The following is a 26,678-nucleotide window of genomic DNA, read 5'->3' on the forward strand; positions in this document are numbered from 1 at the left end:
GCATGCTCTAGGTGGCATTGGGTCCTGAGTCATGTTTGAAACTGTTGTGGTTTGCACTCTAGGCACAGATAGATGAGGCTCCAAGCCCAGTGCTGGCAGGCTTTCTTGCTTTTTTCCAGGCTTAATGTACTCTGAGCTCTGGTCTAGCTAACCAAAGCATGTTGCACCTCTCTGGACACCTTCAGCGCTTGTCTAGGAAGGTGCTAACATGACGTGAATGATAGATTCTAATTCCAGCTTTCCCTGGCGTCTCCTAGTGCAGTTCTCTCTATAGTTTGTTCAGTGTTCTCTGTAACTTGGATGCAATAGCAACTTCATTCCAGTGCATTCCACCCTAAAGCTATGTCAAGTCTATTTTTCTTGAGGTAGGGATGGGAGGTCGGAAGTGTTGGCATGAGAATACCTTAATGTAAAGAATATCTAAATAAATATGGAAAGTGTTGAACAAAATGGAAGCTTTTGTGATTCTGTGCGTGAAAACAACTTTAGGACCCCCAGCGGCTCAAGGACATCCTAGCCACTGCTGGAAAACCTGTTTACCTGAATGAAACTACTTCATAATGTGCTGAAAACACTTCACTTCCATTTCTGTGTGCAGCAAGGTTCCACTTGAGCCACCCCCACCTTATTATCACTAGAGCTGGCTGATTCTGATGATCAGGATTTGGCCTTTAGCTTCAAGACTAGACCTTTTTTCACTCACTGGAGGAGTGGGTGGGTGGTGCAGTCACGGGCAAAGGCTTTGCAGGAATGTGTTGGGGGTAGTTTGCACTGGAGGAGGCTAGGAAACCTTAAAAGGCTTTCTGAAAATGAGCTTAGGCATCTGATAGGTTTAAATTTTCTGTGTGAGCAGTACTACTAAAAGGGTGAGGGGGGCCTCGGTGGGTTTAGTCAGCCTGGGGCACGACTCTGCCTGAACTCCTGGTGTCTGTCCCTCTCCATGAATTAGCTGTTAGAGGCTGCCTGGCTTTGGGGGTGCAGCGTGGCTGGGGGGGGTGTGAGAGGCAGTGGTGTGAAACGGGGAGAGCCAGGGTTCTTCCGGAGGTACTGCAGAGAGCAGCAGCGAACCAAACGCACCTCCCTCTGCTGAACAACCTGCACAGTGAAACCAGTCAGTTAATGAGGGAGGAAAGCACCTTTCTGCTGATGTTGTGGTTCATCTTTGAAGAGCTCTGCCCTCATGTGCTGAGCTGCACCGACACCCTCCCTGTAAACAGTTTGTTTGACCGATAAAAGCCTGAGGCTGTCTCAGGTCTTCTCCTATTAAATGTTGTACTATGCTATAATTCAAGCTGTTTCTTGTACAGCAGTACAAGTCCTTGAGGTAGTAAAGACATTAGCTCATTTTTTTAAGAAACTCATTTAAGTGTCCAAGCCGGTTGCTGCAGTATGTTTCTCACCAGGAGAGACACTTAAGTTACAAATCCCATATCCTCAGTATTAATAATAGCTATGATTGTCCCACAGAGCTTGAAAGGCTGTTCACTTTGTGTGGTGGAGGAAGAGGAAGGAGGATCTAGTATGCCAAAAACATGTCTGATGGCTTGAAAAAAGTTGGGACAGGTGCTTTTGATTTTTTTTCTACCTTTTTTACCCCCTCAGTTACAGTCCTTTTATCCTGAGGGGGGGGCTGTGCTTAGGGCAGGGGAATAACTCCATGAGCAGATGGCAGCTGTCAGCACTCAGTAATGCAGGTTTTGAAAACATGAGTAAGAGGAGAAGTTCCAGAGTCCAGTGAATTCCTGAAATCCTTCAGCAGGTGACAGGTTTTGGGGACAAAGGTTGAACAAGCATTCCTGAGGGTGTGTGAGCGCTGCGAGCCAGCGAGGCAGCTGCCTGCCACCAGATACCTGCGATGTCTGCATATGGATAACATGGCTCCTGAAGCGTGCATATGTTACAGAGCAAAGCGAAAGGAATTCTGCAATTAGAAGAATATTCATGGAAATTAAGCTCTTCTAATTTGCAGCTGATGGGAGCAAAGGGAAAAGAATGAGATTGATTCCGTGGCTCGATGCAGGCTGGTGAGCAGCTCCCACGCACCGGCAATCCATCAGTGATAGTCTGGCTCATCCGGGCCAGGCAAAGGTTTGGGATGAATATAAATAGCGAGGGTGGCTTTGTGCCGGGGATAAAATAGCTGTTGTCTGCAGCACGTGGGGGCTGCGTGCTCTGCCTGCGCTGCGTGAGGCCAGCCGGGCTGCAGCGAGCACGGTGCTGGATGGAGCTCAGCAGCCACGCAGCGGCACTGCGCGCCCGGCCAGGGGCAAGCGAAGGGATGGAGCAAGCTGCTGCTTGTCAGTTCCCCGGTCAGGCGTGTTGCTTCCAGAAGGACAGGGCCATTTCAGGTCCTGTATCACCTGGAAATAACTTTTTTTTTTTTTTTTCCAATTCAATATTTAGACAGAAGTGCAAGAACTGCTTCAGAAATGATCAGACCTGCTGGAAGCAGCGGCCCGTGCACAGACACTTCTTAGCTTGCTTGGATGCCATGGATTGCAAGTGCGCTGAGCTTTTTAGCAGTGCTCGCGGAGACCAGGGGTAGGGGCTGGCTCTGGTTCACTTGGCTTTGTAAGGTCAGGGGAGGAGGTCGTGCTTGTGGGCACAAAACCAGCGTGCTGAGGCTCTTCAGCTTTTATCTAGGGGACTTAATTCAGGCTTGCTTGCTGTTTAAACCCCTAGGACCGCTGGTTTAATGAGGCACGTATGTCCGGCAGAGATTTGGTGCCAACATCCAGCTCTGACCTGTCCCCTCTGCTCCCTGGACTTGTGCACAGGAGCGGCTGGGCTGCAGCGGCTGCGCTGCCCGTGCCACGCTGCTCCTCGCTCACAGTGGCTCCCGCCAGCACGCCTGAGCCTGAGCTCCTCCGGCTCCGGAGGCTCGAAGCGGGGCAGAAACCTCTGTGTTCCTCCTGGCTGCTGGAGGAAACTCATGTGCCACCCCAGGCAGAGCATCGCCACCCCCCTGCCCGCAGGCAGGTCCCTGGGTTACAGCAGACCCTGTGCTACAGACAGGGAGCCAACAGCCCGAGCTGGCGCAGGGCTCTGCAGGAGAGGAATGACACAAACAGCTTTAGTTCCCATCAGCCGGAGGCCTCAGGAGCAGGCTGGGGCTTGCAGCACAGCTATTCCAGCACTGAGCTGGGAACGTAGCCCTTTGCCGGGAAGAGCGGTGGGAAGGCGATGGGCACCCGTGGCCAGCAGGAAGGGGTGCCCCTCTGCGTGGCGTCGGGCCGGGCTGCGCCGTGAGTCCTCCCTGGGCTCTGTGTCCCTGCCCGGCCAGGAGCCAGCAGCTCCGAACACGGCGCTTGGCCGGGTGTTAAACAAACAGCCCAATATTTCACGGCGTAGAGACAGCAGGTACCATGCTAAATGGGACGTGCTGATCTCCCAGCTGCTGCCTTAGCGCATTTACACGCTGTTTTTTCTTTTTTCTTCTTTTTTTTTTTTTTTTTTTTTGTAATGACTAATGAGGACTGCCTGGGGGTCTTATCCCCCTTTGCCAACTGATGTCAGCCAGTCGGGTCCCTCGGAGAAGCACACGCCAGCTGTCGGCTCATTTAGGAGGGGAGGAGAGCAAACATTGGACACGTTTCCCCCACCCTGCCCCTTGGGTTTTCGGTTGGGACTGGCAGATGTAAGGCAGGGGAGCAGGCTGGTGGGGAGAGCCGCTGCAGGTTATTTGCACATCAAAAGCAGCTTTGCCTCCGACCCTCTATCACCCTGTGAGCATGAGGTGGCTCGATTTAATTGCTCTTTCAAAGGCAGCCCTGGTCTTGTCTCTGCTGAGATTTTAGGTCTGACTTTGCCCCCCATAGCCAGAAACTGGTGCAGTGGCACCAGGGTGTTAAAAGAAGATGCAAATCAGCTTTTCTCTGTCTTTAAGCTTATTTGCATCCGCTGATTAGTTCAGCAACTGATTCAAACTCCTTCTGTTTGAGGACGGTTGGTGCTCGGGCAGCTGGAGCAGAGCTACCCAGAGCATAGGCGAAGGGGGAACCCCAGTGACTGTGGGGGAGATGCACGAGCGGGTGCTGTGTCTCCCCTTTTGCCCCCAACACCTGAGCTAACCGTGCCCCTCGTGCTCTGACGCTTCCTCAGCTCGGGAGCCCTGGCACGCACCGATGCCATCCCATTCATGTTTAACCTCCACAGGGCAAGCACTGGGCATCAGAGGGAACGGCTTTGCCCCAATATTATCAGGGCTTTCTGCTCCTTCCCGAATGTGCCTGCTCTTGGGCGTGAAGCAGTGGGGTTGCAGCAGGGATCGGGCTGTCCTCTGCTGCTCAGCTTTCCTTGTGAGCAAGGGAGCCGTGCTTCTGTCCGTGCATCAGCCCTACGAGGGCCAGGCAGTGCCCACTAGCCTGATTTCTGCTGCTGCCTGAGGCAGAGGATGCTCTGAGCCCTCGCTGTGGGAAAGACACAGCTTTTTCTCATCAGTAGCTTCATTAGGGTTTTGGTGGAGAAGGGGTGGGACCCTCACCTGATTTAATGGAAGAAGCAGCCCAGGGTCCCCAGGTCTGGGGATTTGGCTTCCCAGTGTATTGCTAAGAAGCTATTCTTATGGCATATGTGCCCTTGGGGATGCTGCGCTTGCTCCTGGACCTGCCCTGACTCCTGCTGCTGTTCAGCCCTGGTAAATCTCTGCTCTGCTGCACTGCATCATTTGCAGTTTGGTTGCAACCTTTGTGGGACAGGGATATCTGCTGGGGTAATGTGGGATAGCTCAGGGGTCTCTCCTTGCTGCTCTCTTGGCCCAGATACATGGACAAGCCTGGGAAGGGCTCGGCCAAGCCGGCAGCACCCAGCAGCCAGGGCAGGCGATGGTCAGAGGTGATGTGTAACAGAAGGTGCTGCTCAGGAGAGAGAGAGAGAGCCCTTGCACGTGGTTTTCTATCTCCTTCCTCCTCAGCAGTTTTCAAAGGCTCTAAAAATAAACTTCCCTCATGCCTCGGGCAGCGTGAGCGAAGCCAAGGTTTCCCTGGAAAGCGTCAGTGGGAGCTGGGTGCTGGGGCCAGGTGCCCTTTCGGGGGGCACGGAGCAGCTCATGAGTGGCTCAGGGTCCCCACCTTGCTCTGGAGGGGTGAGTGTCCCCTGGAAGCAGCCAGAGGAGTCAGGACAAATGGCAGTGTTTTCTACAATTTGAGTGCTTCCCGCTATTTTCTGTCTCCCCAACCTCCCCCTTTACCTCCCCCTGTGCTGTTTAGACCTGTGAAACCACCAGATCCGTGCAAGGCAAATCGGCTCTGAGCTGATTTGGAGGAAAACAGCTTCAATAGTCAAAACATGTCCTTGGTTTCATTAAGGCATTTGTGCTGTATCTCTCCCTCTGGAGCTGTGTTCTCTGGCTCCCCTTGGGAGATGGACCAGCCCACGCCGGTGGGGCCGCTGGGGCTGGGGGCTTTGGGCTGCGCAGGGTCTGGATGAAAATCAGTTTCACCTTCAGAGCAGGAGGGCGAAGGCTGCGGGGTGTGAGCTGGGAGCTGGGCCAGGCGGATTATCTCCTCTTCTCCCATATCCCTGTGTTTGCCGGAGGCAAGTTGCTGCTTTTCCATGCATGGGTTATCCCAGCTGCACGGCGGAGATAACGCCGCTCACCCATGCGGCAAAGCGCTCGCGGGGCTGGAAACAAACAGGGCCAGGTGGAAGGATGTCCCCAAAGGGGACCTTGGAGTGTTGTGATAAATGATTTGTGGCTTGAGGGGGGTGTGTGTGATGTGCCCCGGAGAGGGGCATGGCAAAGCACCATCCTGCATTGCTGCTGGCTGGTGGTGAAAACCCTCCAAACGCTGCCAAGCCAGGCACTCAGAGAGGCTAAATAAGTTTTAAAAAATTTATTTATAAATAAAACCATAAAATTACCAGTAGTTTACATCAGTCACCAGAAATAACATCCAAAAAAACCTGCAGAAAAATAATTATATGTACAGGCTGAGGCCGGCCAGCCGCAGAGCGGGCAGGGCGGCCGTGGCTCACACCGGCAGCGACACACCTGCGATGCGGACGGTCACACACAGCGTTGTGCAAAGGCAGCACATCGATGCCTCCGGGCAATCACATCATACAGCGCTGGCTGGCGAGGACACGCAGCTGGGGCAACGGGGACCTGGGACGGGGCCACCGAGGCCAGCGGGAGCGGGAACAAGGCTGGGCATTGCCAGGACATGGGCTGCGGGATGGGGCAGCCGGGAGAGCTCGGCACTCCTCGGCACCCGTGTGTTTGGCACTGGAAAGCTCCTGGTCACTGCGCTCTGGCTCCGATGCGGGACACGGAAGGGCTGCAGAGCCCTTGGTGCAGGGCTATGGCTTGGATGATGCAGAAAATCCCGTCCGGCCCCACGAGCCAGAGCGGAGCTGGGTGCCGTCCTTCATCCCTCATCTTTCAGCTCTCCAAAGCATCCTTCAGCGGGTCTGGGCAAAGGCTGGCTGACCCAGCGTGGCCCTGACCCACAGCCGCGGGGCTGGAACCGGGATTCGAGGCTGGCTTTTTTCCAGCAGACCATGGCTATGGATCGGCTGGTGCTATGTGCGTGTGCCAGGACGGGCCAGGGTGCCCTGGGGGGGGCTCGGGGGCAGGTGCGGAAGGCACAGACTGGTTTCTGTGAGTCGCCCTTACAGGCTGGCTGGAGCAGGGTGAGGGATGCTGAATTTTGCTGCTTGCACACAGCTTTGAGCCCTTGGCCAAATTTGCGGCATGGGATTGTGCAAGACCCCCCGCCCGCAGCCCTGGGATGGAGCCTCCTGGGCTGGTGCCCACCTCGCTAGTGGGTAAACAAACATATTGCGGTAAAAATACCATTGCACTAGCACAAAGTGGTCCCGGCTGGAGACCTCCACCCTGGCAAGCTGGATGCTGGCTGACTCCCTCTTGGCCATGCTGAGCTGTGGCAGGACGGGAGAGTCACTGCTGGCGATGCGCAGTGGAGCCTGGCTATCTGCTTGCTGGTGGCAGGAGAAAATTTTAAGAGCTGGAGTAGAAAACAAAATGGAAGTGGTTGGCTGATTGGGTTTTTTTAACCAGCTCCTGTTGATGGGATCCCGTGGGTGTAAGGGCACAAGTGGAGATAAGGCAGCCGGGGTTCCCAGGAGGGATGGTCACAGCGAGCAAGTGAGAGCACATGGGGTCATGGGGCAAACACAACCGATTTCCACCCCCTGATTCCTTGGGTCAGACTGTGGCTTGGGAATTTCTGTTCTTTTTTAAATCCAGTTGCCCATCTGGCAGCTGGAGGAAAGGGACACTGGGTCCTTGTCCATCAGAGTGGGAATGCTGGGTTTGCTGTGGCTGTGCAGGTCCAGGGAGGAGGGATGTGCAGGTGCGGCCATGGCCAAGGGACAGGATGGGTGCTGGGTGCGCTGTGCCCGTCAGTGAAAGGTGATTTTGGTGGGGGTGTTGGCTGTAACAAGGTGAAGGGTGCGTGTGTGTGTGGGTAGGGTCCTTCCTGAGGCACTGCAGCAGCCAAGGGACGGGAGAAGTGGATGTGCAGCCTGCGCCGGCGGCAGCTCCTCGGTCCTGTGGCACCCGGGGTTTGGCACTGACCGGAGGAAGGTTCAGGAGGTGTGAGAGCAGCGGCGCTTCCTCCAGCCTGTGGGAAGGGACCGGCTGGAAACGTGCCAAGGCTGATTCCTCTCAAAGAAGGTGGGAAGGGCTGTGGCATCCCTCTCCCCAGAGCTGTGCTGTCATGGGACCCCGCCCCGAGCATGGAGCAGAGCATCCCCTGGGAGTTTTGCATCATCTCGTTACCCGACGGGAGATTATTTGCTGAAGTCCTGTTCCCTGACCACCCCCGTCGCTGGCTTCTCAGTCCTACAAGGGGGCAGAAGGGGGGCGAGGGGGAACTGCTGGCACGTCACCATTGGCACTAGTTGCTTGTTCACCTCTGTAACACGACAGGTGGCGGAGGGCACCGCCGCAGTGCGATGCAGGGAGGGGAGAAGGGCTGGCGAGCTGGCCAGGCCACCAGCTCCGCTAATAAATACATGGCTCATCTGAACTGTACAAGGCGTGGGGCAAGCTGCAGGGCAGCGCTTCTACCTGGGAGAGACTGCCACCCCTAAGCTGCAAGGAGGATTAGGCAGACCTGGCTCAGATCTCAGTGGCGATGATGTCCTCGTAGGGGACATCGGCACCGGGTATGTCCAGCTCGATGGGCTCCTTGCCATCTTCCCCTGCAGCGAGCTGCTGGAGCATCTTCTCCAGATTCTGGTTCCTCTTGTACATGTGCAGGTAGCTCTGCTGCAGCTGCTTCTGGTAGTGAATCACCTTCTCCTTCTCCTCCTTCCATGTCTGCCGCTCGTGCTGGAAGCCGGAGGTCATCTGCTCATTGTTGTCCCGCTCAGCCTTCAGCTCTGCCCTCAGCCTCTCCACCTCTCCCTGCAGTGCTTGAGCATCGTCCACCACAGCGCAGGGCCTGGCCACCTCCCGGGCTTCGCTCAGCTGCTCCTTGAGGATGGCGAGCTCCGTCCGCAGGTCCACGATCTCCTGCTCTAGCAGATTCACCTTCTCCCTCAGCAGCTCGGACTCGTTCTTCTTGCGCTGGAGCTCATTCTCACACACCTCCAGCTCCATGGCTTTGGTGCGCAGGGAGCCCTCCAGGTCCTGGGTCTTCATCTCCAGCCCTTCCATCTTCACCCTCACCTCCTTCAGCTGAGCCTTCAGGCTGAGGATCTCAGTGGTCTTGGTGTTGAGCTCTGTCTGGGACTCCTTCAGCTGCTGCTTCAGGAGGGAGATCTCCCCCGACTTCTGGCACACCTGTGGGGAGGGATGCAGCACCCCAGTTAGGGCTGTACCTTGGAGATGGGCAGCACCCACAGTACCCCATGCAAGCCACGCTGGGCTCAGCTGGGGTTCAGCATGTGGAGACCCCAGCCACAAAATCCCACCCGGGGAGATGCCCAGCACGGAGAGCCATGCCTGGGCCCTCCAGGGGGCTGGAGGGGACCTCACTCCCTCCATGCATCAACACCCTGGCTGACATGGAGGGCTGCTGGTGACCAGCTGTGAGGATTTAAGGAGCCGACACCCTCAGCGGAGGTGTGGAAATGGGGTGTCAAGGAAGTGCTCAAGTCTCAATACCCCGTCCAACATGTTTGCCGAAACCACCGCTGATGGCTCACGCGGTCAGTTAAACTTGCTGAGCTTGTTTTGCAAGCAGACACCCAACTGCACCCCACAAAATTGCATGTAAATCCCAGTGGAGCATCCCGCTGGAGCCTGGAGCGTGGCTGGTACAGCTGCTGGGGGCTCGGCATCCAGCTGCACCCGGGGGGACCCTGCGGCCGCAAGGCCGGTGGGGCTTGCGGAGAGCCTGGCAGGGCGGCTGGCAAGCGCAAATAAACCAGAGACACCGGACGCGATATGAGCAATCCTCGCGTGCGAGGGAGCGAAGCTGAGCACTGCGCTCCTCCAGGCTTGCTGGGCAGTAGCTACGCTTCTCCCTGCGTGCAGCGAGCGGTATCGGTGGGTGTTATTCCGGCGGGCCTGAATTTTCAGCAGTTTAACAGCCTTTGTTCAGCGCTACCCAATCAGTGGGAAAATTAAGTCTAAGCAGAGAGTGGAAGGTTTTACTGCTCTCTAATAAATGGCCATGGCAAGTCCAAGCAGTTCCTATTTACTCGCAGGAAGGTGGCTTTACTGCTCCTTTGGGGCAGGCAGTCTGAAAAACCCTCTGCTGGAGGTTGGAAACGCAAAGTTATTTTAATGACTGGGGTTTTTTTTATGCAGTAGTTGTTTCCTTATATGATGTGAAGTGCTGAGGGGTTAAGAGGGGCAGTGAGTCAATTATAACTTGCAGAGCCTCCACGTGACAGACTAGGGCTCTCCTTGGCTTTAATATCTATCTCCTAAGCCTGGGCTTAGCGTGTGCACCACCTGCTCTGCTCAGCCCCTCCGTAGTGCTGCTGGATGAGGGCACAGAAGTGGAGCAGAGCTGTGTGGCTTATTGCTGGTGCTGGAGCCATCGCCTTCCACCCACATTCTTTGCTTTTGCAATTGGCAGCCCGAGATGCTGCTCGGTGCTCCCGTGCCACTTACCTCCCACTGGGTCTCCTCCAGCGCCGGGGCGAAGCTGGTCTTCTCTTTCTCGTAGGACCTCAGCTTGGTCTCCAGAAGGTTTTGCTCCTTCATGAGGTTCTCCAGCTCCTCCCGGAGCTGCTGCTTCTCCTGCTGCAGCTGAAACACCTGGAGGTGAAGGACCTGCTGCGTCCGCTGGGTTTTCTGCGAGGTTTGCTTGAGCTTGCTGTTGCATTTCTGCTTGAGACCCTCGAGCTCTTCCTTGCAGCGCCGCTGCTTCTCTTCGTATGCCTGGCAGGAGCTGACTTCTTTCTCCTCAAAGCTTGACTGAAGCTCCTGCAACTCTCCCTCCCTCTCTAGCAGCTTCTGCTCCAGCTCCTGGATGGTGGACTCATCCGTGGAGATGGGCGAACGGATGCAAGTGGTCTTCTCGGCGGCATGGTGGTGGGGGGCTTTGCCAGGGTTGAGGATCTTGTTGCCCCCGTCGGAGAAGGACATGGCCTTGAGGCTCATCATGTTGCTATCCTGGATGATGGCACACTGCAAGATGTTGTGGGCTGAGCCCCCGAAGCGGCTGATGGGTCCCATGGGCGTGACGAGGGGGTCGAGCTGGTAGCTGCTGCTGGTGCTATGGGTGGGGAGGCTGGACATGGAGTTCCTGCCAGAGTCGGACAGCCCCCCCGAGCACAGCACCGGCTTCAGCTCCTGCTCCTTGGCTTTGTCTGGGGCGTGCAGCTGCTGGGAGAGGTGTCCCCCATTCTCAGGGGAGGAGTGGAGGATGGCGCCGGAGCGGGGCAGCACTGGCTTGAAGGCGGTGGGTCGTGCAGCTGGCTTCTCCGCACCCTGGGGAGAAGAGAGAGCCTGTCAGCACAGACTGACCCCGCATCGTCTGTTCTCCCCCATCCCTTCTTCCCCCAAGGACAAGACCCCCACAGTGGGAATGGCTCGGGTCTCCATCAAGGGCCAAAAGCTCGGGAGGGTGCTGATGGCTAAAACTGCCTCTGGTGGGAGGCTAACAGCATGTTTGGGAATGAGAGGACAGAACGTATTGCTGATCCAAGTTCCCAAAAGCAGAGGGTGGCAGAGTGCCCCCAGCACCTCCCTCCTGCCCCTCTCCTCCCACCTCCTTGGAGCAAACTATGCTCTCAGAGCCTTCTCTTACACGAGGACAACCCCACGGTGGGACCTGCACCCACTTTGAGGGCAGATGCTGTCCAGTGGGACCCCCCCCACGCTTCTGGGGCCACCGCCTCCCCTACTAACCACCTCCAGCTGGCTAGGAAATGGCATCAGTTTCTGCGGCGTGGGCGTCCCGAAGTCCATGCTGCTCGTCCCAGCTTGGCTGCCCAGCTCCCCGCTGGCAAGCGCGGTATAGTCTGCTCGGTGGGAGCCGTGAGATTTCTGGCTGACCTTGATGTAAAAGAAGTCCTCATTCTTGCTGCTTTTGGAGCTGGACTTGTGGCTGGAGTCCTGGGAGAAGCCAAAGCGGAGCAGCCCGTCTGAGTACCTGTTGAGCTTTTTCAGGTGGGATGACTTGCGGAGCTTGTACTGGGAGGCTCGGCAGTGCTTGCTGTGGAAGCTGTGGCCGGAGATGAGGCTACTGACGCTGCCCATGCTGCTCCCGGGCTGGGGGCATGCAGTGGGGTGAGCGGAGCCCAGCTGAGCCGTGTGCCGAGGGGTCCGGGCAGCAGGTAGAGACGGCTGCTGCTGCAATCATAGCAAAGACCTTGCTGCGCCTGGGAGCTGCGAGCCTGGGGGAGGCAAAGAGAGCAGGGTGAGGAAAAGCAGTTTGGGAGGCGGGCGCGATGCTGCGCCCATAGCCTGGGCATCGGCAGGAGCGGGGCGGTTTCTGATGGTGTGAGTGGGTAAATGCACGCCTTGCACACATGTTTGGGTACAAGCTGTTATCGGCATGTGAAAGGCTTTGTGCAAAGGGCACGTGCGTGCCTTAGTGTGCGTGTTTCCCCCTGTGTGTTGGGCTGGGGGAGTGTGTGCAGGCGAGCTGGTCGTTCCTCGGGTGTGCAAAGGGAGAGGGATGCTTGCTGGGGCTGGTACCCTGCGGCCAGCCCAGGGCTGCTCTTCCTCATCCCTCCGCAGAAGCCCAGAGTGAAGGAGAGCAGCAGATGAGGAAGATGGGGAAGAGCAGGGCTTTCCCCTGTGCCTGGGGATGGCTCCAGGAGCCTCCCACGAACTGCTTGCATCCTCCAGGCTGGCTGGCACCCTCTGTGGCACAGCTCCCAGCTGGCTGGGTGCATCCCACCCTGCACCCGGGGACTCGTGGGGAGCTGCTGGGTATGGTGCAGCCGGATGAGGCCTTAGGAGACACAGGAGTCTTTAAAAATAAAGAGAGGAGGAAAAGACATTTGTAGTGATTTTTAGGTGCCTAACAGGCACTGATTTCAACAAGCATCTGTGCCTCCTGCTTATTCCACGCTGGATGGATCCCATCTCCTGACAGCTGCGTTCGACTCTGTGAGCTGCAGTCACAACCTTTTCTGCATCAGCCTGTCGCTCCCTGATTTCTCGACAATTTTCTGTGCTCCTCTTAACCTACCTGAAAAGGGATGCTGTGAGGCTTAATTATGCTTAATGTCTGTGCAGCACTTAAGGAGACGAGAGGCATTATGTGTGTGCAAAGTATTGTGATTACGGTTCAGAGGTATGCGGGGCTCTGCATTAATTCACTTTGCTATGGGGGAAAAATGTAAAATAAAATCCCAGCTCCTGGTGGCCTTTGCGATGCTTGGCTCCCAGTGCCAGGGCTATAATGGAGATGCATCTTCCATCTAGATCATTAAAGGGTGAGGCGGGGAGAAGAGGGAAGAGCTGCTCGTAGGCACAAGTTAGTGTGTAATCAAAATGAGCTAAATCCTATTTGCAGAGGGTGATGAAAGAAGAAGCGTTTCTGCTCTCCGCTGCATGCAGAACAGCCCAACGCGCCCGCTCTCCAGTGGGTCTTCTCCACTGGTGCCCCATGCCAGTCTTCCATCGCCTGAGCAGACATCCTGGGGGGTAAAATGCCCCCTGGCAGTAGGAGGGGGGTGCAGGCATGGCGTGCCAGGGCATCCTCGCTGCCTCATCCTCAAAGTCTAGAGAGTTGCTCCTATGTTTTTCCCATTCTTCATTACGTTCTGCCTCACGCCTGGTCCGGTGCAGGCTCCTCTGCATCCTGAACAGGGTAACACAAACCTGTGCTCATCCCTCAGCTTTATTTGTTTTCTTTTTCTCTGCGCCCTGAGGACCCAGATTGATTAAGTGTCAGAGAAAAGTCCCAGAAAGACAGAATATCCGCTTTAATCCCTAAATCCATTTTTAGGAGATTAAGAGAAGTAAGTAAGAACCAAGATCTGAACTGCTGCCTGGATGCTGATATGCTAAAAGCGATCGATGGCTTTGGCTTCATTCATTTTTATAGGGTAAGAGGCATAATGTGCATGGAGGGGGACACGTCGCTGCGGGGAACGGGATAACTGGCGCAGGAGGCTGCTCTGCCTGCGAGTCCCTGACACCACACTTGAGTGTCTGTGCCTGCAGAGGAGGAAAGGCAGTGTCACAGCTGCCAGCTATGGCAACAGCATCCCAGAGACAGCGCTCAATGTGTGCGAGCGCGCGGGAAGGGGGAAGCAGCCGCTATATGTAAACATATATATATATGTAAACACCTATGGCAGAGGTGTCAGGGATGTTTGATTCCTTAAAGCACAGAGTGTTGCATGAGGCTGGTGCTCCAGGGTTGCTAGGCTCACTGTCCCTGTGGCCAGATCACCCATCCTCTTGGATAGATGCGCCCTTAGTTTTTTGGGTGCCTGCAGAAGACAAGAGAAACGTGGGGAGGGAGACCTGGGACTTTCCAGCCTCTTGGCAGGAGGTGTTTCAATCAATCCCAGCCCTCCTACACATGCCTGAGAGGGCTGGGCACGTCTTTTTCTTCTTCTTCCCTCTTTCCATTTAGAAGTGAACACTTTGAAAGCTGTGGAGGAGTTGGCATTCGCGCACGATGTGAGCAGAAAGAGAAAGGCTCTGGAGACAGCACAGCTGGGAGCACACAGGGCGAGCGGAGGGCGCAGGCTTCTGCCCCAGCACCTCCAAAAGGGGGGACCAGACTTGTCCCCCTCCCTCGTTCAGCCTCTGTGGCACATGCATCTTTCCCTGCATCAAATCTAGTGACCGTGTGATTACAGGGAGCCAGATCAGTTTGCTGAGCCAAACAAAAACTAGTCACTATGTACATGCATATATATTTAGACGCATGTATATATGTATATTTTAAGGGGGTTTGCATGCTTGGCAACAGCCACAATTCAGTTAGGTTGGGCATATTGCAAAGTGTAAAAGGGGGTTGGGAAGAGAAAAAAAAACAAACGTGAGGGTGCTGGGTCTGAAAATGCCCCAGCAACGGTGGATGCCCCAGCCTGTAGGGCTGCGGGGGGCGGCTGTTGGAGGTGGGGGGCATGCCTGGGTGAGCGGGGGTGCGTGGCACCCCGGCTGTAGGCACGAGTGGGGAGCTCATGCTGCAGTGGGGCAGCCTGCAGGGGCATGAAGGTGTATTGGGGCCGGACCTGTGCGTGCCTGTGGGGTGCACGCTGTCTGCTGTGGGTCCGTGCGTGGCTGCCAGCGCGTGATGGCAATGCCACCCTACCAGATGCCCATCCTACCAGATGCCACCTGCCAGATGCCCATCCTACCAGATGCCACCTGTCAGATGCCACCTACCAGCCCGGCTCTGCCCCTGAAGCCAAACCCTGCAGCCCCCCACCCGCTCAGCTCCTGGCCTCGCCTGGCTCTCGTGCTAAATGTGATTACTTTGGAACGTGGTTTGCCCTGTCACTCACCAATTAACGAGGACAGAAAGCCAGAAAAGACACAAGCCTTTCCCTCTCGCTCTGCTGCCTCCAGCAAATGAGCCCTTCAAAGCTCTTTTGTCGGCGCCGTGGTGGGGAGGGGGCCGGGGCGACAGCACGAGGCTTGTGTTGGTGGGACCCCCGAGGTGATGCTGTGCCCAGGGGCAGTGCCTGGGCTCCACGACCCTTCACGGGGCTGCCAACAAAACCCGCTGAGGCGGAGTGGTGAGCCAGGAGGTGCGGGGGTCTGGCGGTGGGCGCCTATGGGACAGACACCCAGTAAACACCCGGAGAGCGTGGTCTAAACCCCCGGGATCAGGGGCTGAGTGCCCAGATGCACCCACTCCTATTTTTGCAGAAATAGAGGGGAAAAAATGAATAGCATCTCGCATTCACTGCAGTCGTGCCTGCCCCACAGTTGCACATGGGAGAACTCTCCCCATCGCCTCCTTTCTGAATGGGCTGCAGGAATTTAATCTTATCCCCTTACAGCAGTTTCTTTGAAGCCTTTTCCTCTCCCCTGCAGAGTTTTCACAGGCAGTAGCTTTCTCTCTGCCTTCCTCAGACAGGCCACCTTCGTAAGAGCCTTCATTTCCTTCCAGGCTTCGCAGTGCTATTCCCTCCCTGCTGATCCTGTTCCTCTCCCCTCGGAATGTGAAAGCTTCCTTCTCCCCTGCACTCTCTCGCCTACTCTTTTTCCCTCTTGGATTATTATTCATCATTTCTGTGCAGATGCACCCACGCATTTGGGTGTTTGTTGGGAGATGCACAGATAATACAGAAGCAGCAGCAGCTGCCAAGAGCCTGGATCCAGGAGCAGCCTCCTTCCACTTTCCCTCGATCAATGCCAGTTGATGTGCCCCTCTTTTACTCAGTGATTTGGGTCTTTGAGACACATGGAATGTGGCCCCCAGGGGAAAAATGTGGGCATTTCCATGGTAAAAAGCCATGCATGTGCTACAGGGACTTAAGTTTTAATGAAGAGAACGGTTTAATCCAAAACTTGGAACACAGCGATCTCATTGAGCTGGATTTGGGATCTGCAACCACAACCAGGTTCTGGCTTCAGGACCCTGAACACCGAGGAAGCCCAGGCTGATGAGACGGACCCGCGTGGGGCTGCGCGAGCATCTGCCTGTCCCTGCTCAGGCTTCCCAGCTCAGCCCGCTCTCCCCCGTGCCCAGCTGGAGCCAGGCTCTCCACAACCTGCTCATTTTGGTCTCCAAAGAAATGGCAGCAATAGGGCTTGGAGAGCCCCATCGGTGGAGCCGACCTTGCCCCCACCCTGTAATCTTCACCCTAATCGCGCTAATGGGGATGAATTCAAACACCGCCCAGGCAGACGCCATCCTTGTGGTGTTCAATTGTGGCTCGGTGCCGGCGAAGGGCCCCATTACAAGGCTTTCATTCACTCTAATTCATTGTCCCCCGCTCATTCATTGACATTCATTGGGATCATTCTGATCGGAGGCAGGGAGTGAATTGAGTCCAGGACTCACAAAGCGCGCACCATGTGTTCTGCCCTGATTTGCCATTAGTGAAGGGGGACACTCCAGATGAAGAATAACCAGCCTCAATTACATGTTACATCCACTCTAATAGCCCAGGAGTCCATCACACTTAATGTTATTTCAATGAACACTAAGAGAATTCACACCCACTGGCTGGTGCTTGTTAGAGGAGCCGGCGGTGGCTTTGGCAGGGAGCTGGGTGGGCTTCGTGCCAGCACAGCAGTAGTAGACTGGTGCCGTCTCTCTGCCAGTGTCCCCTGGCAGCTGGGCTCTTACGTTGCGACCAGTGATCCTGCTGCAGGCCCTGGTGGTGAAGGTGCAATTGCTCAACGGGGGGAAAAGCCACAAAAGGCAATCCGCATTCGTTTCGAAGCCCATGGGCAGGGCCGAGCACTTTGCACCCAGCTCCTGCGGGAGGGCAGCACAGGTCAAGGTCACTTATGCCACCCTTTCTCCTGCCAGCCCTGCTGGAAAAGCCAGAAATCAAAGCTGAATTCAGCGTCAGCTTTGGAAAGAGCTTGAAGGAGCTGTGTAAACCTCTCTTCCGTCCATCAAGCAATTAAGGCGCCAATCCTGACTGGGGGTGAGTCAACAAGTGGCTTTAGTGGGAGACCAGGGCAAAATCATCCATGTGATGATGCAGGCAGCATTGAGGCAAGTGGCTTGAGTTATGTTTGGGAAAGCCAGCACTAGAATAAGAGGAATTTCTCAAATTAACAATGAATCATATTGGCAGAACATGCTTTAGAGGATACCAGCTCGACACCTGCTGTGCTGTGCCTACTTCCATACTGTCTGGTCCCTCTGTGGGGAGACGGCACTGTTCCCCTGTGTGGGAGCCCTGGCTGAGCAGGGAGAGGCTTCTGTCCCTGCCTGGGGACGATTGCTCAACCCACAGAAAATTGGTATAAGTCAGCAAAGTCCCATGACTTTCAACGTCTGCGTTTCTGCACAGTCTCGTGCTTTCTCTCCAGCAAATGCTTACTGGACAGTTAGCTTGTGCACAAACTAATAGCACCAGCAAATATGTGGGCTAGAAAAAGTGATATATTATTCTCCCTGTCTCCCTGGCCTGAGAGGGACTTAGAAGTGAGCCAAACCTTGTTTATCTTCGTATTAGCCAGCAGCCCTTTATTCCCAGGAAAAGCTGGTGTTTGCCCTGGCAGCCTGGGGGAAGTAACAGCCCACAGGGAATTCAGGAGCTGAGCAAAGTGACCTGTCGGGAGGGGGCTGGGCTGAGGCTCAGAAGGTCACCGAATGATGCAGTGATGGGGGACAAAACATCACCTACTTAACCTGCTCCCACCTGCCAGCCTGGCCGGCGATGGGATGGTGTCATTATAAGAAGGCTGTGCCGGGGAGGTGATGCTCCCTGGGCAGCCCACGAGCATCGCTCATGCCGTCCTGGGCTGTTTGCAGAGCCAGCCTGCGTTTCTGTGCGCAGGGTGACGAGATTCCTGGTGTTGAAATGCTCCGGTTCTCCCCCGCACAGCTGCAGTTTTTACTAAATAGCTTCATACGCAAGCAAATCCGAAAAGCGTTACCAGGAGCTGGGCTTGAGACAGTCCTGGCCCCCCTCCTACTGTCCCTGTGCCCTGTCTGACCTGGGGAGGGGCTGTCCCACGAGAATCTGGTCTCGCATGATGCCCTACCCTTGCTGGATGCACGCACAGCAACAGCAGGGCATTGTGGGAATATCCCGGCACTGCTCTGGCAGCCTGATCCTCCATCTTATTACGCCCTGGGCTTGGTCTGTAGCTCTTCTTCGTGCCTCTGATACCCCACCTTTCTGCAAGTAACCCTCATCCTACCCGTGACGGGACCCCCAGCCCCACCCAGGCCAGAGCCCAAACGCTTTCTCACTCTGTTTTAGGTTAAATGCAACTCCAGGACCCTCCAGCTTCCAACCTTCACTCACCCACATGTGAAGAAAGCCCACCTGTGCCCTCCCGAAACCCCCAGCCCCCCTCACAGCTCTTCCCCACTCCCGCCAGCGGCCTTGCGCCGTACGGATTTCGGAGCCCATCGGTGATTCAGCAGCGGGCACAGCACCCACACAAGTCACATCAGTCATGCTCCCGGTACGAAGGAAATGCTCGTATGAGACATAGCTAAATATTCTTGGGGTGGAGAGAAAGATCTTTTCATCTTACTTAATTCCACACAGCATCTGGCTGTTTCCCACTAACGAGCAACTAATACTGCAATTAAAGCCCTGCTAATTGGAAACTCAGAAATGCTCGGGTCTTTGCTTTTGTCTTTCACAGGTTTGCAGGCTGGCTGGGGCTGCGGCGGGCACACCGGAGTGGTGATGCCAGCACCAGGAACTGCGACCTCCAGACTGGCAAATTCACTTCCCTGCTGCAACAGGCACCATGGCTCTGCGGGAAACAGCCGGCTCAGCGCCGAGACCCTGCCGTGCCACGGTACCCAGGCCACCAGCACCCACCCGGTCCCCACCGGCTGCTCACAGGACCCCTCTGTAAACGGGACAGACCTCGGGGAGGGGTCTGTGCAGCTGGGGGATGCTGCTGGGGAGAGGGGCTCCTGTTCCCAGGGAGGACCTTGCAGCAGGTACCATGCACAGTGGCCCGTCCCCACGAGGCTGGCAGGTGCAGAACTGCTCCGTCCCTGGGAGGAGGGTGAAGGGGCCCTCGCATCCCCACCGCGGGTTAGTTATTTTGGGAACCGTCTGGAGCTGGCAGCTGGTGCTGGGGTGGGTGACAGCTGAGCATGGCTTTCACTTGGGATCCGCGAGGCCCCTTCTCACGCATCTATTTCCGACCCTGTAAAACACAATCTGCCAGGGTGTGAGCTTGGGGGGGCACCCAAAAAAGCTGCTTGCAAGGGACCGGCTTGTGCTAGGCAGCTCAGGGTCCCCGTGCACCTTGGAGGTGCCTCCAAGCGTGGTTAGGAAGTTGCAGAGATGCTGTCCTTTAACTCCTGCCTGCGCAGCACCGACTCAGTGAGGTCTGTGCCTGGTGCTAACTGCCATAGCCCCTGTCAGCAGCCCGACCGGTGAGGTTTGGTGTCCTACACGTCTCCCACGCGCTTTCTCTGGGGTCTAATTGACGGAAAGTGTTTGCCTGTCCAGCTAAAAATAGCAAGAACTTCATGTAACTTGAGATGAGCCCTAAATACTTTTCCTCCCAGCTTTCCGCTTCCACAGGCTTTGCACGTGTCTTCCTCTGTTCCCCTAATTATGGATTAGAGAGTAATGAGAGACAGTGAGCCCATTTCCCCCAAGGTCTGACAGGATGGTAGTACCAAGGGCTCCTTCTACATGCCAATCCCTCACCAATCACCAGGAAATACCTGGACTAAGGCTTGTTCTGCTGCAAAATTCCCCCAAGAATATACAGGGGAAAAGCATCTTCTTCGTGTACAGGGAAAATTTAGAAGTGGAGCTGCAGGCTGCCATGGAGACAGGGCTCTGTTTGCAGTCCTCCTGCCTTTTATTGTCTCCTCGCCTCTCCCAGGTGGTTGAAAAGCAGCCAGGAGCATAGCCAGCATTGTCTCCTGTGCTCCTGCTGACCATGGCTGCCATGTAAGTGCTTAGGAGGCCCAGCTGGGTTTCCTCTCTGGTCCTTCACCTCCTCCTGCTTTTTGACACCCCCTTGCTATATCTGGGGATCATAAAGCAAATCTGTGCTGCTTCTCTCTCAGCCTCGTTGGGCTCATGTGCAACGTGAGTGCCATCAGGGTGTGGGGGTCCTCTGCTTGCTCTCCCTTGCTCTTTTCCCACTGGTGGTGGCCAGGTAGCCAAGGGCATGAGCAGCCAAGGCTGAGCCAGGGCTGCTTCTCCTGGGACATACCGTTATGGTCAGGCTGGAAACTGCCTGCTGCAGTGGGAAGCTCTGATGGAAGCTTCCTGAGAAGCAGGAGGGGAAATAACTGCCCCTGGCAGCAGCTGAAATGCCTCAGTCTCTGCCCTTAGCAGTAAGGCTGTGAGCATCAGAGGAAGCGTTTCTCTGAGGTAGGACCTAAAGATCTTCCAGCAAATTAAACTTCTCCATGTCAAGTCTGTGCTTGACTTCACAACACCTGAGCTCCAAAACTAAGCTGCGCATTATTTTTATGCTGTCCTTCCTTGTTTGTGATACCAGTTGTGTGGTGGTTTGTCTAAATGCTGGGTATTTCTGTGTGCTGCGTGATGCTCAGTCAAGTGGGAGCTGAGAAAAGGCAACTTCTGCATGTTGATAGAATGCCTGTTGCAGTCCTTGCTGTGAAAAGCATCTGCTGTGCTGCCGCTGTCTTCTCATCCTTCAACTCCCTCTCTGGCTTTCCAGAGTGTTACATGTCCCTGATCCTGCTCTGCTCTACCAGGCTTCAAGGCAGCAGCCACAGAAGAAAAAGAAAAGGCAAATTCAGTTTTCACTTCCTATGTTCCTCCTCCTCTTTTTTTTTTTTTTTTTTTTTTAAACTTGGCTCGTTGTGAAAACCACCCCTTTAATGCCTGGCTGCCAAATAGAGCAATTCTTTCAAAAGAGAAATGTACATCAAAGTTGCAAGGAATATTCAATTAACCTTTAAAGGAGATCATCCATAACTGGCTTACAGAGATGTCATTTCATTGTTTCAAAAAAATAAACACAGGCACTTGCCTTTCAGAGGAGCATGTCTGTTGAGACAGTTCTGGCTGATGTCTTGCTAAAAGGCAATTAAATATCTGAATGTTCCTTCCAGCTTGCATTCTGAGTTAGAACCTCTGACATAGCTGTCTTTGCTTAGGCAATATGGCAAGTAGCCAAATTTATCCCTTCTGCATTGAGGAAACCTGGATAAACTCCTCGGGGAAAATACCACTGATGGCAAATGGCTCCGTGTCGTTGTGTGACAGCGAGTCAAGATGGACCTTTCGGAGGCTTTTTCTTTTCCAGCAAGAGCGAGGCAAGCGCCCAGCTTCAGCCTTTCTGGCTCTCAGGCCTGAGCACTGCCCCGTGGGGGAGAGACCCTCGGTTCTCTGGAAGTCAGAGGCTCAGGAGATGAGGCTCCTTAACAAATCATTCAAAATCCTCTTATTTTAAGGAGAACATGCACATGCATTGCTACCCTCTGCTGGAAAGCACTGGCGGTCACAGAGGCCTTGTGCTGCTAAGGAGATAAATGGATATCTTTTAGCTCAGAAGGAAAACTTCTGCATGTGAGGAAGAGGAAGGTCTGAGCAGGAACGCTGCTGTTGAGAGGATGCAGTTGCAAAGCAAGGCAGGGATGACGTTTGCTCCTGCAGCTCTGGAGTAATCCCAGCACTGCTTGTGCCCCCCTTCCCCCGGATTTTGCTCTCCAGAACCAGGTAAGGGCCAAGTGCGCACACACCCAGGGCTTCCCAGGAACAAATTGTCGAGCCTTCCTGCTCAAGGCAGGGGGCTTTACTTAATTCAACGAGCAAGCACAAAACCCCAATAGTAGCAAACAATTTGTGTAGGAAAGACTTTGTGACCCACGTGCCAGATCTTTGTACATTCCCTGCTATTTTTAACTAATCCTTAATGGCAACAGTCCACTTAGGTCCTGCCCACTCCCGGCCGCACGCCTTCGTGCTGCTCGCCCCGACCCGGGTGCTCAGTCCCTGCTCTCTGCATCCTGCCCCTTCCCAGAGAGGAGCTTTCCATGCAGCTTTCTGCCTACAGGTCTCCTGGAAAAAAAACATGATAGCAAACCCAAGGGCAGCCATTAAATACACAACATCAAATGAACTAGGCAGGGGGAGATTTTTAAGACCTCCCAAAAGAAAGAATTATTAACACACGTGCAAGTCAGTGGTATGGGGGACTGGGGGGGGGGGGGGGGGGGAAGCCTCCAAGTTTCCAGTCAGTGCTAAGCTTTTTCTGAATGCTGGAGGATTAAGGTCCCATGTGTCAGGGTGCGGGGCATGGGCAGCCTGCGTGTTCCTTTATGGTCCTGTCTCTGCCAGTCTGTGCTGCTTTGAGGAGCAGTTACAGCATCACTTCCCTGTGATGGCTGCAATGATACTATTTTTTCACACTTGTCCACGCAGCACCTTGCACCACAGGCTCCAAGCTCTGCCGGGATGTCTGTGGGTGACTGAGCGTCCCGGGGAGCCAGCCTGGAGCTGAGCTCTCGCTGTCAGAGATGGGAGCGGGTTTTTGAATGGTCTCAAGGACAGCAGATAGGTGATCCAGCCCTCAACTGGGTTTTGCTCCCTGCTGCACCGAGAGCGGCTGCTCTGTGGCTGCCCACCTCTCTGCGTGCCGCAGATGCCTCACCTGAGTGTGTGCTGAGCATGACTGCACCTGCCCGCAGCAAAATAGAGGCTTTCAAAGAGGGGGGAAATGGTGATTTAAGGCTAAGGATATCATCAGAGCAAGGGCTGCGGGAGGCACGGGATGGGAGAGCAGCAGCAGCTCGCTGGGACAGCATCCCTGCCTCTGCCTGGCCCCACTCCGCAGCGGAGCATCTGCAAGTGCTGGGCTTCCCCCCCCTCTCCAGTGCCACAGCCCCCCTGCCCCGGCCAGGGGTAAGGGTCTGCCCCACATCCCCTCGGCACGGGAAGCCTGCCCTGGAAGTCCCTATACCTGCTTTGGTGGCTCGCTCTCAGGGGAGCTGGCTTTTCTTGAATTTTCATTTTCCTGCCTGAGTTTCACATTCATTCGCCTCCCACCGCTCCGCAATGCTGCCTGCCAGGGAAGAGTGACTAAGGGGTGGGTGGAAAGGAACGGCTCAAGACCAATTTCGCAGCCTGCGGTGCCAAGAGGAGGGGGTCACCCGGGGAGCAGGACGGGCACCGGCACAGCTGGGGGCTCCGAGGCCGAGGGAGCTGCCAGCAGCCCCTCGAGCAGCTGGAGGCCTGGCAGGGAGCTGAAAGCATCCCCCGTAGCGTGGGATTGTGTTCCTGAGTGCGCTTTTGCAGCTGCCATTAATTGCCCCCACTGCTGATTGCACTGATGATTTTGCACTTCCAATTCTTTGTCCCACTGATTAATGGCCCTGGTGATTAATTGCAGGAGTAATACCACAGAATGGCTAAAGAAGGGCTCTGTAGACCCTCCCAAAAGCCTGGCTGCAGGCATAGGTGAGAGCTGGGCAGGTTGGCGTGGCGTGACACGGAGGGGTCGGGGAGACGGAGTGTGACGGTGCACGGCCGTGACTGCAGGCTGGCGTGGGAGGCTGGGGCCAGGTGAGGAGCAGCCCGGCAGGCTCTGTCCTGGCAATGATTTCAAAGGGAAGTTAATCAGTGTCTGGAGCGATGCTATCAGGAGGACAGATAGCGAAGACTCATGAGGACTTTTTTCCTGCTCGTATCCCACTTGCTGCAGCCTTCAGTGAGGAAAGCAAGCTCTTGTCGGGAGGAATCTGGACAGCCATGGTAACTACTGTGGAAACGCAAGCCTGCTTGGAAAAATGGGCCAGGTGCTGGTCCCTCGTGAGCACACGAGTCACATATGTAAGGAGATCCCAGGCCTCAGCTCACTTGTGAACACAGGAGAGGGAGAGAGACCCCCTCAGCACTGCTCTGCTGGGGCAGCAGTGGCTCAGGAGGTGCCCAGGGCTTGGCCCTGCCGGGAGGGGCTGGTGAGGGTGCCGAGGGGGCGTTAGAGAAGGGGACAGCAGGAACCCAAATGCAAACTCCCCGGGGAGAGAGGGGTTCATAGCAGGGATGCAGTGGTACCGCCGCTGCAGTGGGATCGAGAGATGTGGGCACAGCTGTGCGGGGGAATAATCAGGGGTGGGGGTGGGTCTGAATGTGAGCTGTCAGGGCTCCCCCACGATCCTGGGCCAACATCTGTGTGGGGGTCCTTCCTGCCACACCGCTGGGAACCTGCACCCGAGGGCAGCTACTCCTGAACGGTGAGGAAAAGCGAGGTGCTCTGCGGAGCGCAGGCAGGCGTCCAGCCCCTTCGGTGAGGGCAAGGCACAACCCCCAGCCGTGCACCGCACCTGGGACTCAGCTCCGCCGTGTTCCCCACCGGAGCCGGCAGCTGCTGGGCTGTGCCCACCTGGCACCGAATGCAGAGCATCAGCGGGGTGAGAAGTGACAGCCCGGAGCTGGCTCCTGCCACGGCAGCCCTCCAGCGCTGCTTTTAAAGGCAGAGGTTAATCCCTGGCTTTCCAAGACCTGGGCGGACACCCCCGAGAGCTGCGCATCCTCCGGTGAGCAGTGACCTCCTGCCCACGCATTTACCTGGGTGCAAAAATAGGCACAAAGCCTGCAGCCTGCACACGCACCGAGCACAGCATCGACAGCTCTGCCTGGCCGTGCAGCTGCACACCCAAGGAAAGGCTCCAACGCTTCCAGCGATCGCGACAGCCGGCACGCTCGCACGCAACGATACCCGCATCCTGATACAATTAGTATTTGAAGACAGAGGTGCTCGATGCCCACGCAAAACAGAGCCTTCACGCTTGCTAATGCTCTTCCACCTCTTCCACCCACGCTGCCCACCCGCTTGCTGCCCATCCTACCGCACGCACACGGGCACGACCCGCAAATAATTTCTGCGGCGGGCTGGCAGCCCCTGTTTGCCCAGGATGCTGCTGACAACAGACCAAAGGCATCTGTCTGCTCCTTTCTTTCTCTTCCCGGAGAGTTTGGGGGCTGCGTAACCAGAAGCAGCCTGAACCAAGGTGCTGAACACGCAGAATTTTCTTGTTGCTTGAAAAGAAGTTTTCCAGACTTCAGGGGGAAGGGAAAAGACGGAGCGGAGCCCGGCCGGGGGTGTGCGGCCGGGGATGCCCCCGGTTAGAGCCGCGCTCCCGGGCTACGGCTCCGGCCCTTTGTGCCCCCCCCGGCACGGGGCTCGGCGCTGCGCTGAGCAGCCCCCAGCCATGCGCTGCGCTCGCAGCCCCCCCCCCCGCGCCAGGGGGGGGACCCCCGGCCGCGCTGCTCAGCTCACCCCCACCCCCCCTCGCGCCCCCCCCCCCCGCATCCCCCTGCACGCAGCTCGGGGGCAGCGGCACCCCGGTGGGCTGCAGCCCTCCCCCGCGTGTCCCCCCCCCGTCCTCCCCCTGTCCCCAGCCCACCTCGGGCGGCCGCTGCCTCCTCTGCACGGCGGCGCGGCGCTCCGCGGGGCTCCCGGTGCCCGCCCGGCAGCAGCATCCCCGGCGCGGCGGCGGAGGAGGAGCCTGGACCCCGCGCATCGGCCCGCCCCGGCGCAGCCCCCGGCCTTTGTGTCCCGGCCCCCCGGGTGTCCCGGCCCCCCCGCACCCCCCGCCGCGCAGCCCCTGCGGTGGGGAGCGGGGGGGCGCGGGGGATGCTCCGCGGTGCTGCGGGGAAGGCGGCTGGGCTTGGACCAGCCGTGCCTCCCGTCCTGCCCGGCGCTGGGATAAAGCCTGGTACCTTGGAAAACTCTTCGGGAAGGGAGCTGAGAGCCCGGGGAAAGCAGCCAGCGGCGGGGGAGCTCGCCCGGCCGGGAAAGCTCTGGGCTGAAGTTCCTGTTTTGCTTGATTTGGAGCAGGGACGTGAAGCAGAGTCTCCAATATCCCCCGTCCGTCGGGGCCGAGCAGCGGGCTGGGCCGGGGTGTGTCTGGCTCATGCCACAACTAGTCCTCACGGCACAAACAGGGACATGTTCCCCAAGGCCTCTGACCACGGGGGACCGTACGGCTGGGGCCGCAGCCAGAGCCGTCCCAGGTGCAGACGGGGAAACTGAGGCACGGGACCTGCTCCAGCGGGCGCAGAGCCAGCTGCACTGCCGGCTGTCGGCAGAGGAGTGTCAGGCTGATGCTCAGCGAAGTAGCTTTGGCTCCACAAACAAGCCACCCCCTTGGCTGCTCCGCTGCCAGTGCCTGTCAGCATGCCTTTATGGGCAGGGAGGCAGATAAAGGCAGGGCAAGGGGCAGCTGAGCTGCAGGGTGCTGCTCCTGCCCTGGCTCCAGCGCTGTCAAGCCTGGCAGGAGTTTGCCCTGTGTGCAGCCCTACCTTCAGGTACCAAAACCATCCCAAAAGCAGCAGGCTGATGTCAGCGCGGGCTGAGGACCACCTGTGAGGCTGGGAATTGCTGTGCCAAGGTGTGGACAAGGGGTGGACCAGCCTCTTGACCACTCCTGGCCTTGCCTTTAGTGCTGAGCAGTGGGGAGGGATGCTGTAAGGGAAAAACCCCTGAGCATCTCTGCTAAATCACCTTCCTGAAGCAACACAGGCTGAGGCCCTGGTACCGGTTTCTGTAGCCCAAGCAGACCCTACTTGCCCACAGGTAAGGGCCATCCTGCTTGTGTAGATGTGACTTTTTCCCAATATCAGGAGGAAGCTCTGTAGGTACCCACACGCCCTGTGACTCTCGAGCAGCGTTCAGTGGATCCCGCTGTTCCCCGGCAGGCTGGAGCTGGGTTGGAGGTGCAGTTATGTTCCCACAT

General features: G+C 56.5%; 1 protein-coding gene and 1 long non-coding RNA gene across 3 annotated transcripts; one reads left to right on the forward strand and one right to left on the reverse strand.

The window, feature by feature from the left end:
* The first annotated feature begins 1,833 nt into the window (after positions 1-1,833).
* Positions 1,834-21,173, forward strand: LOC114015559 (uncharacterized). Its single transcript, XR_008729839.1, has 2 exons — positions 1,834-2,024; positions 18,238-21,173. It is a non-coding gene; the product is annotated as an uncharacterized LOC114015559 (long non-coding RNA).
* On the reverse strand, positions 5,820-25,802 carry LZTS1 (leucine zipper tumor suppressor 1). 2 transcript variants are annotated; one of them, XM_055696350.1, is made up of 4 exons: positions 25,663-25,802; positions 11,276-11,763; positions 10,034-10,855; positions 5,820-8,752 (listed from the first exon to the last, which is right to left on the reverse strand). In XM_055696350.1, exons 2-4 carry the CDS (start codon positions 11,624-11,626, stop codon positions 8,087-8,089), a joined length of 1,839 nt encoding a protein of 612 aa, XP_055552325.1. In that variant the 5' UTR covers positions 11,627-11,763; positions 25,663-25,802; the 3' UTR covers positions 5,820-8,086. The 2 variants fall into 2 exon arrangements, with proteins under 2 accessions (XP_055552325.1, XP_055552324.1); XM_055696349.1 differs by lacking the exon at positions 25,663-25,802 and adding an exon at positions 25,347-25,641.
* Positions 25,803-26,678: the final 876 nt, after the last annotated feature.

The sequence above is a fragment of the Falco cherrug genome, chromosome 18 (genome assembly GCF_023634085.1).
Source record: "Falco cherrug isolate bFalChe1 chromosome 18, bFalChe1.pri, whole genome shotgun sequence".
NCBI classification, from domain to species: domain Eukaryota; kingdom Metazoa; phylum Chordata; class Aves; order Falconiformes; family Falconidae; genus Falco; species Falco cherrug.

What these genes read in the sequence shown, in the direction of transcription:
- LZTS1 (XM_055696350.1), bottom strand. Translation starts at nt 11,626, where the DNA reads ATGGGCAGCGTCAGTAGCCTCATCTCCGGCCACAGCTTCCACAGCAAG. An exon ending in TTCCTAGCCAGCTGGAGGTG is followed by an intron (nt 10,856 to 11,275) that starts GTTAGTAGGGGA and finishes TCTTCTCCCCAG; the next exon opens with GGTGCGGAGAAGCCAGCTGC. An exon ending in TGGAGGAGACCCAGTGGGAG is followed by an intron (nt 8,753 to 10,033) that starts GTAAGTGGCACG and finishes CCCTCCCCACAG; the next exon opens with GTGTGCCAGAAGTCGGGGGA.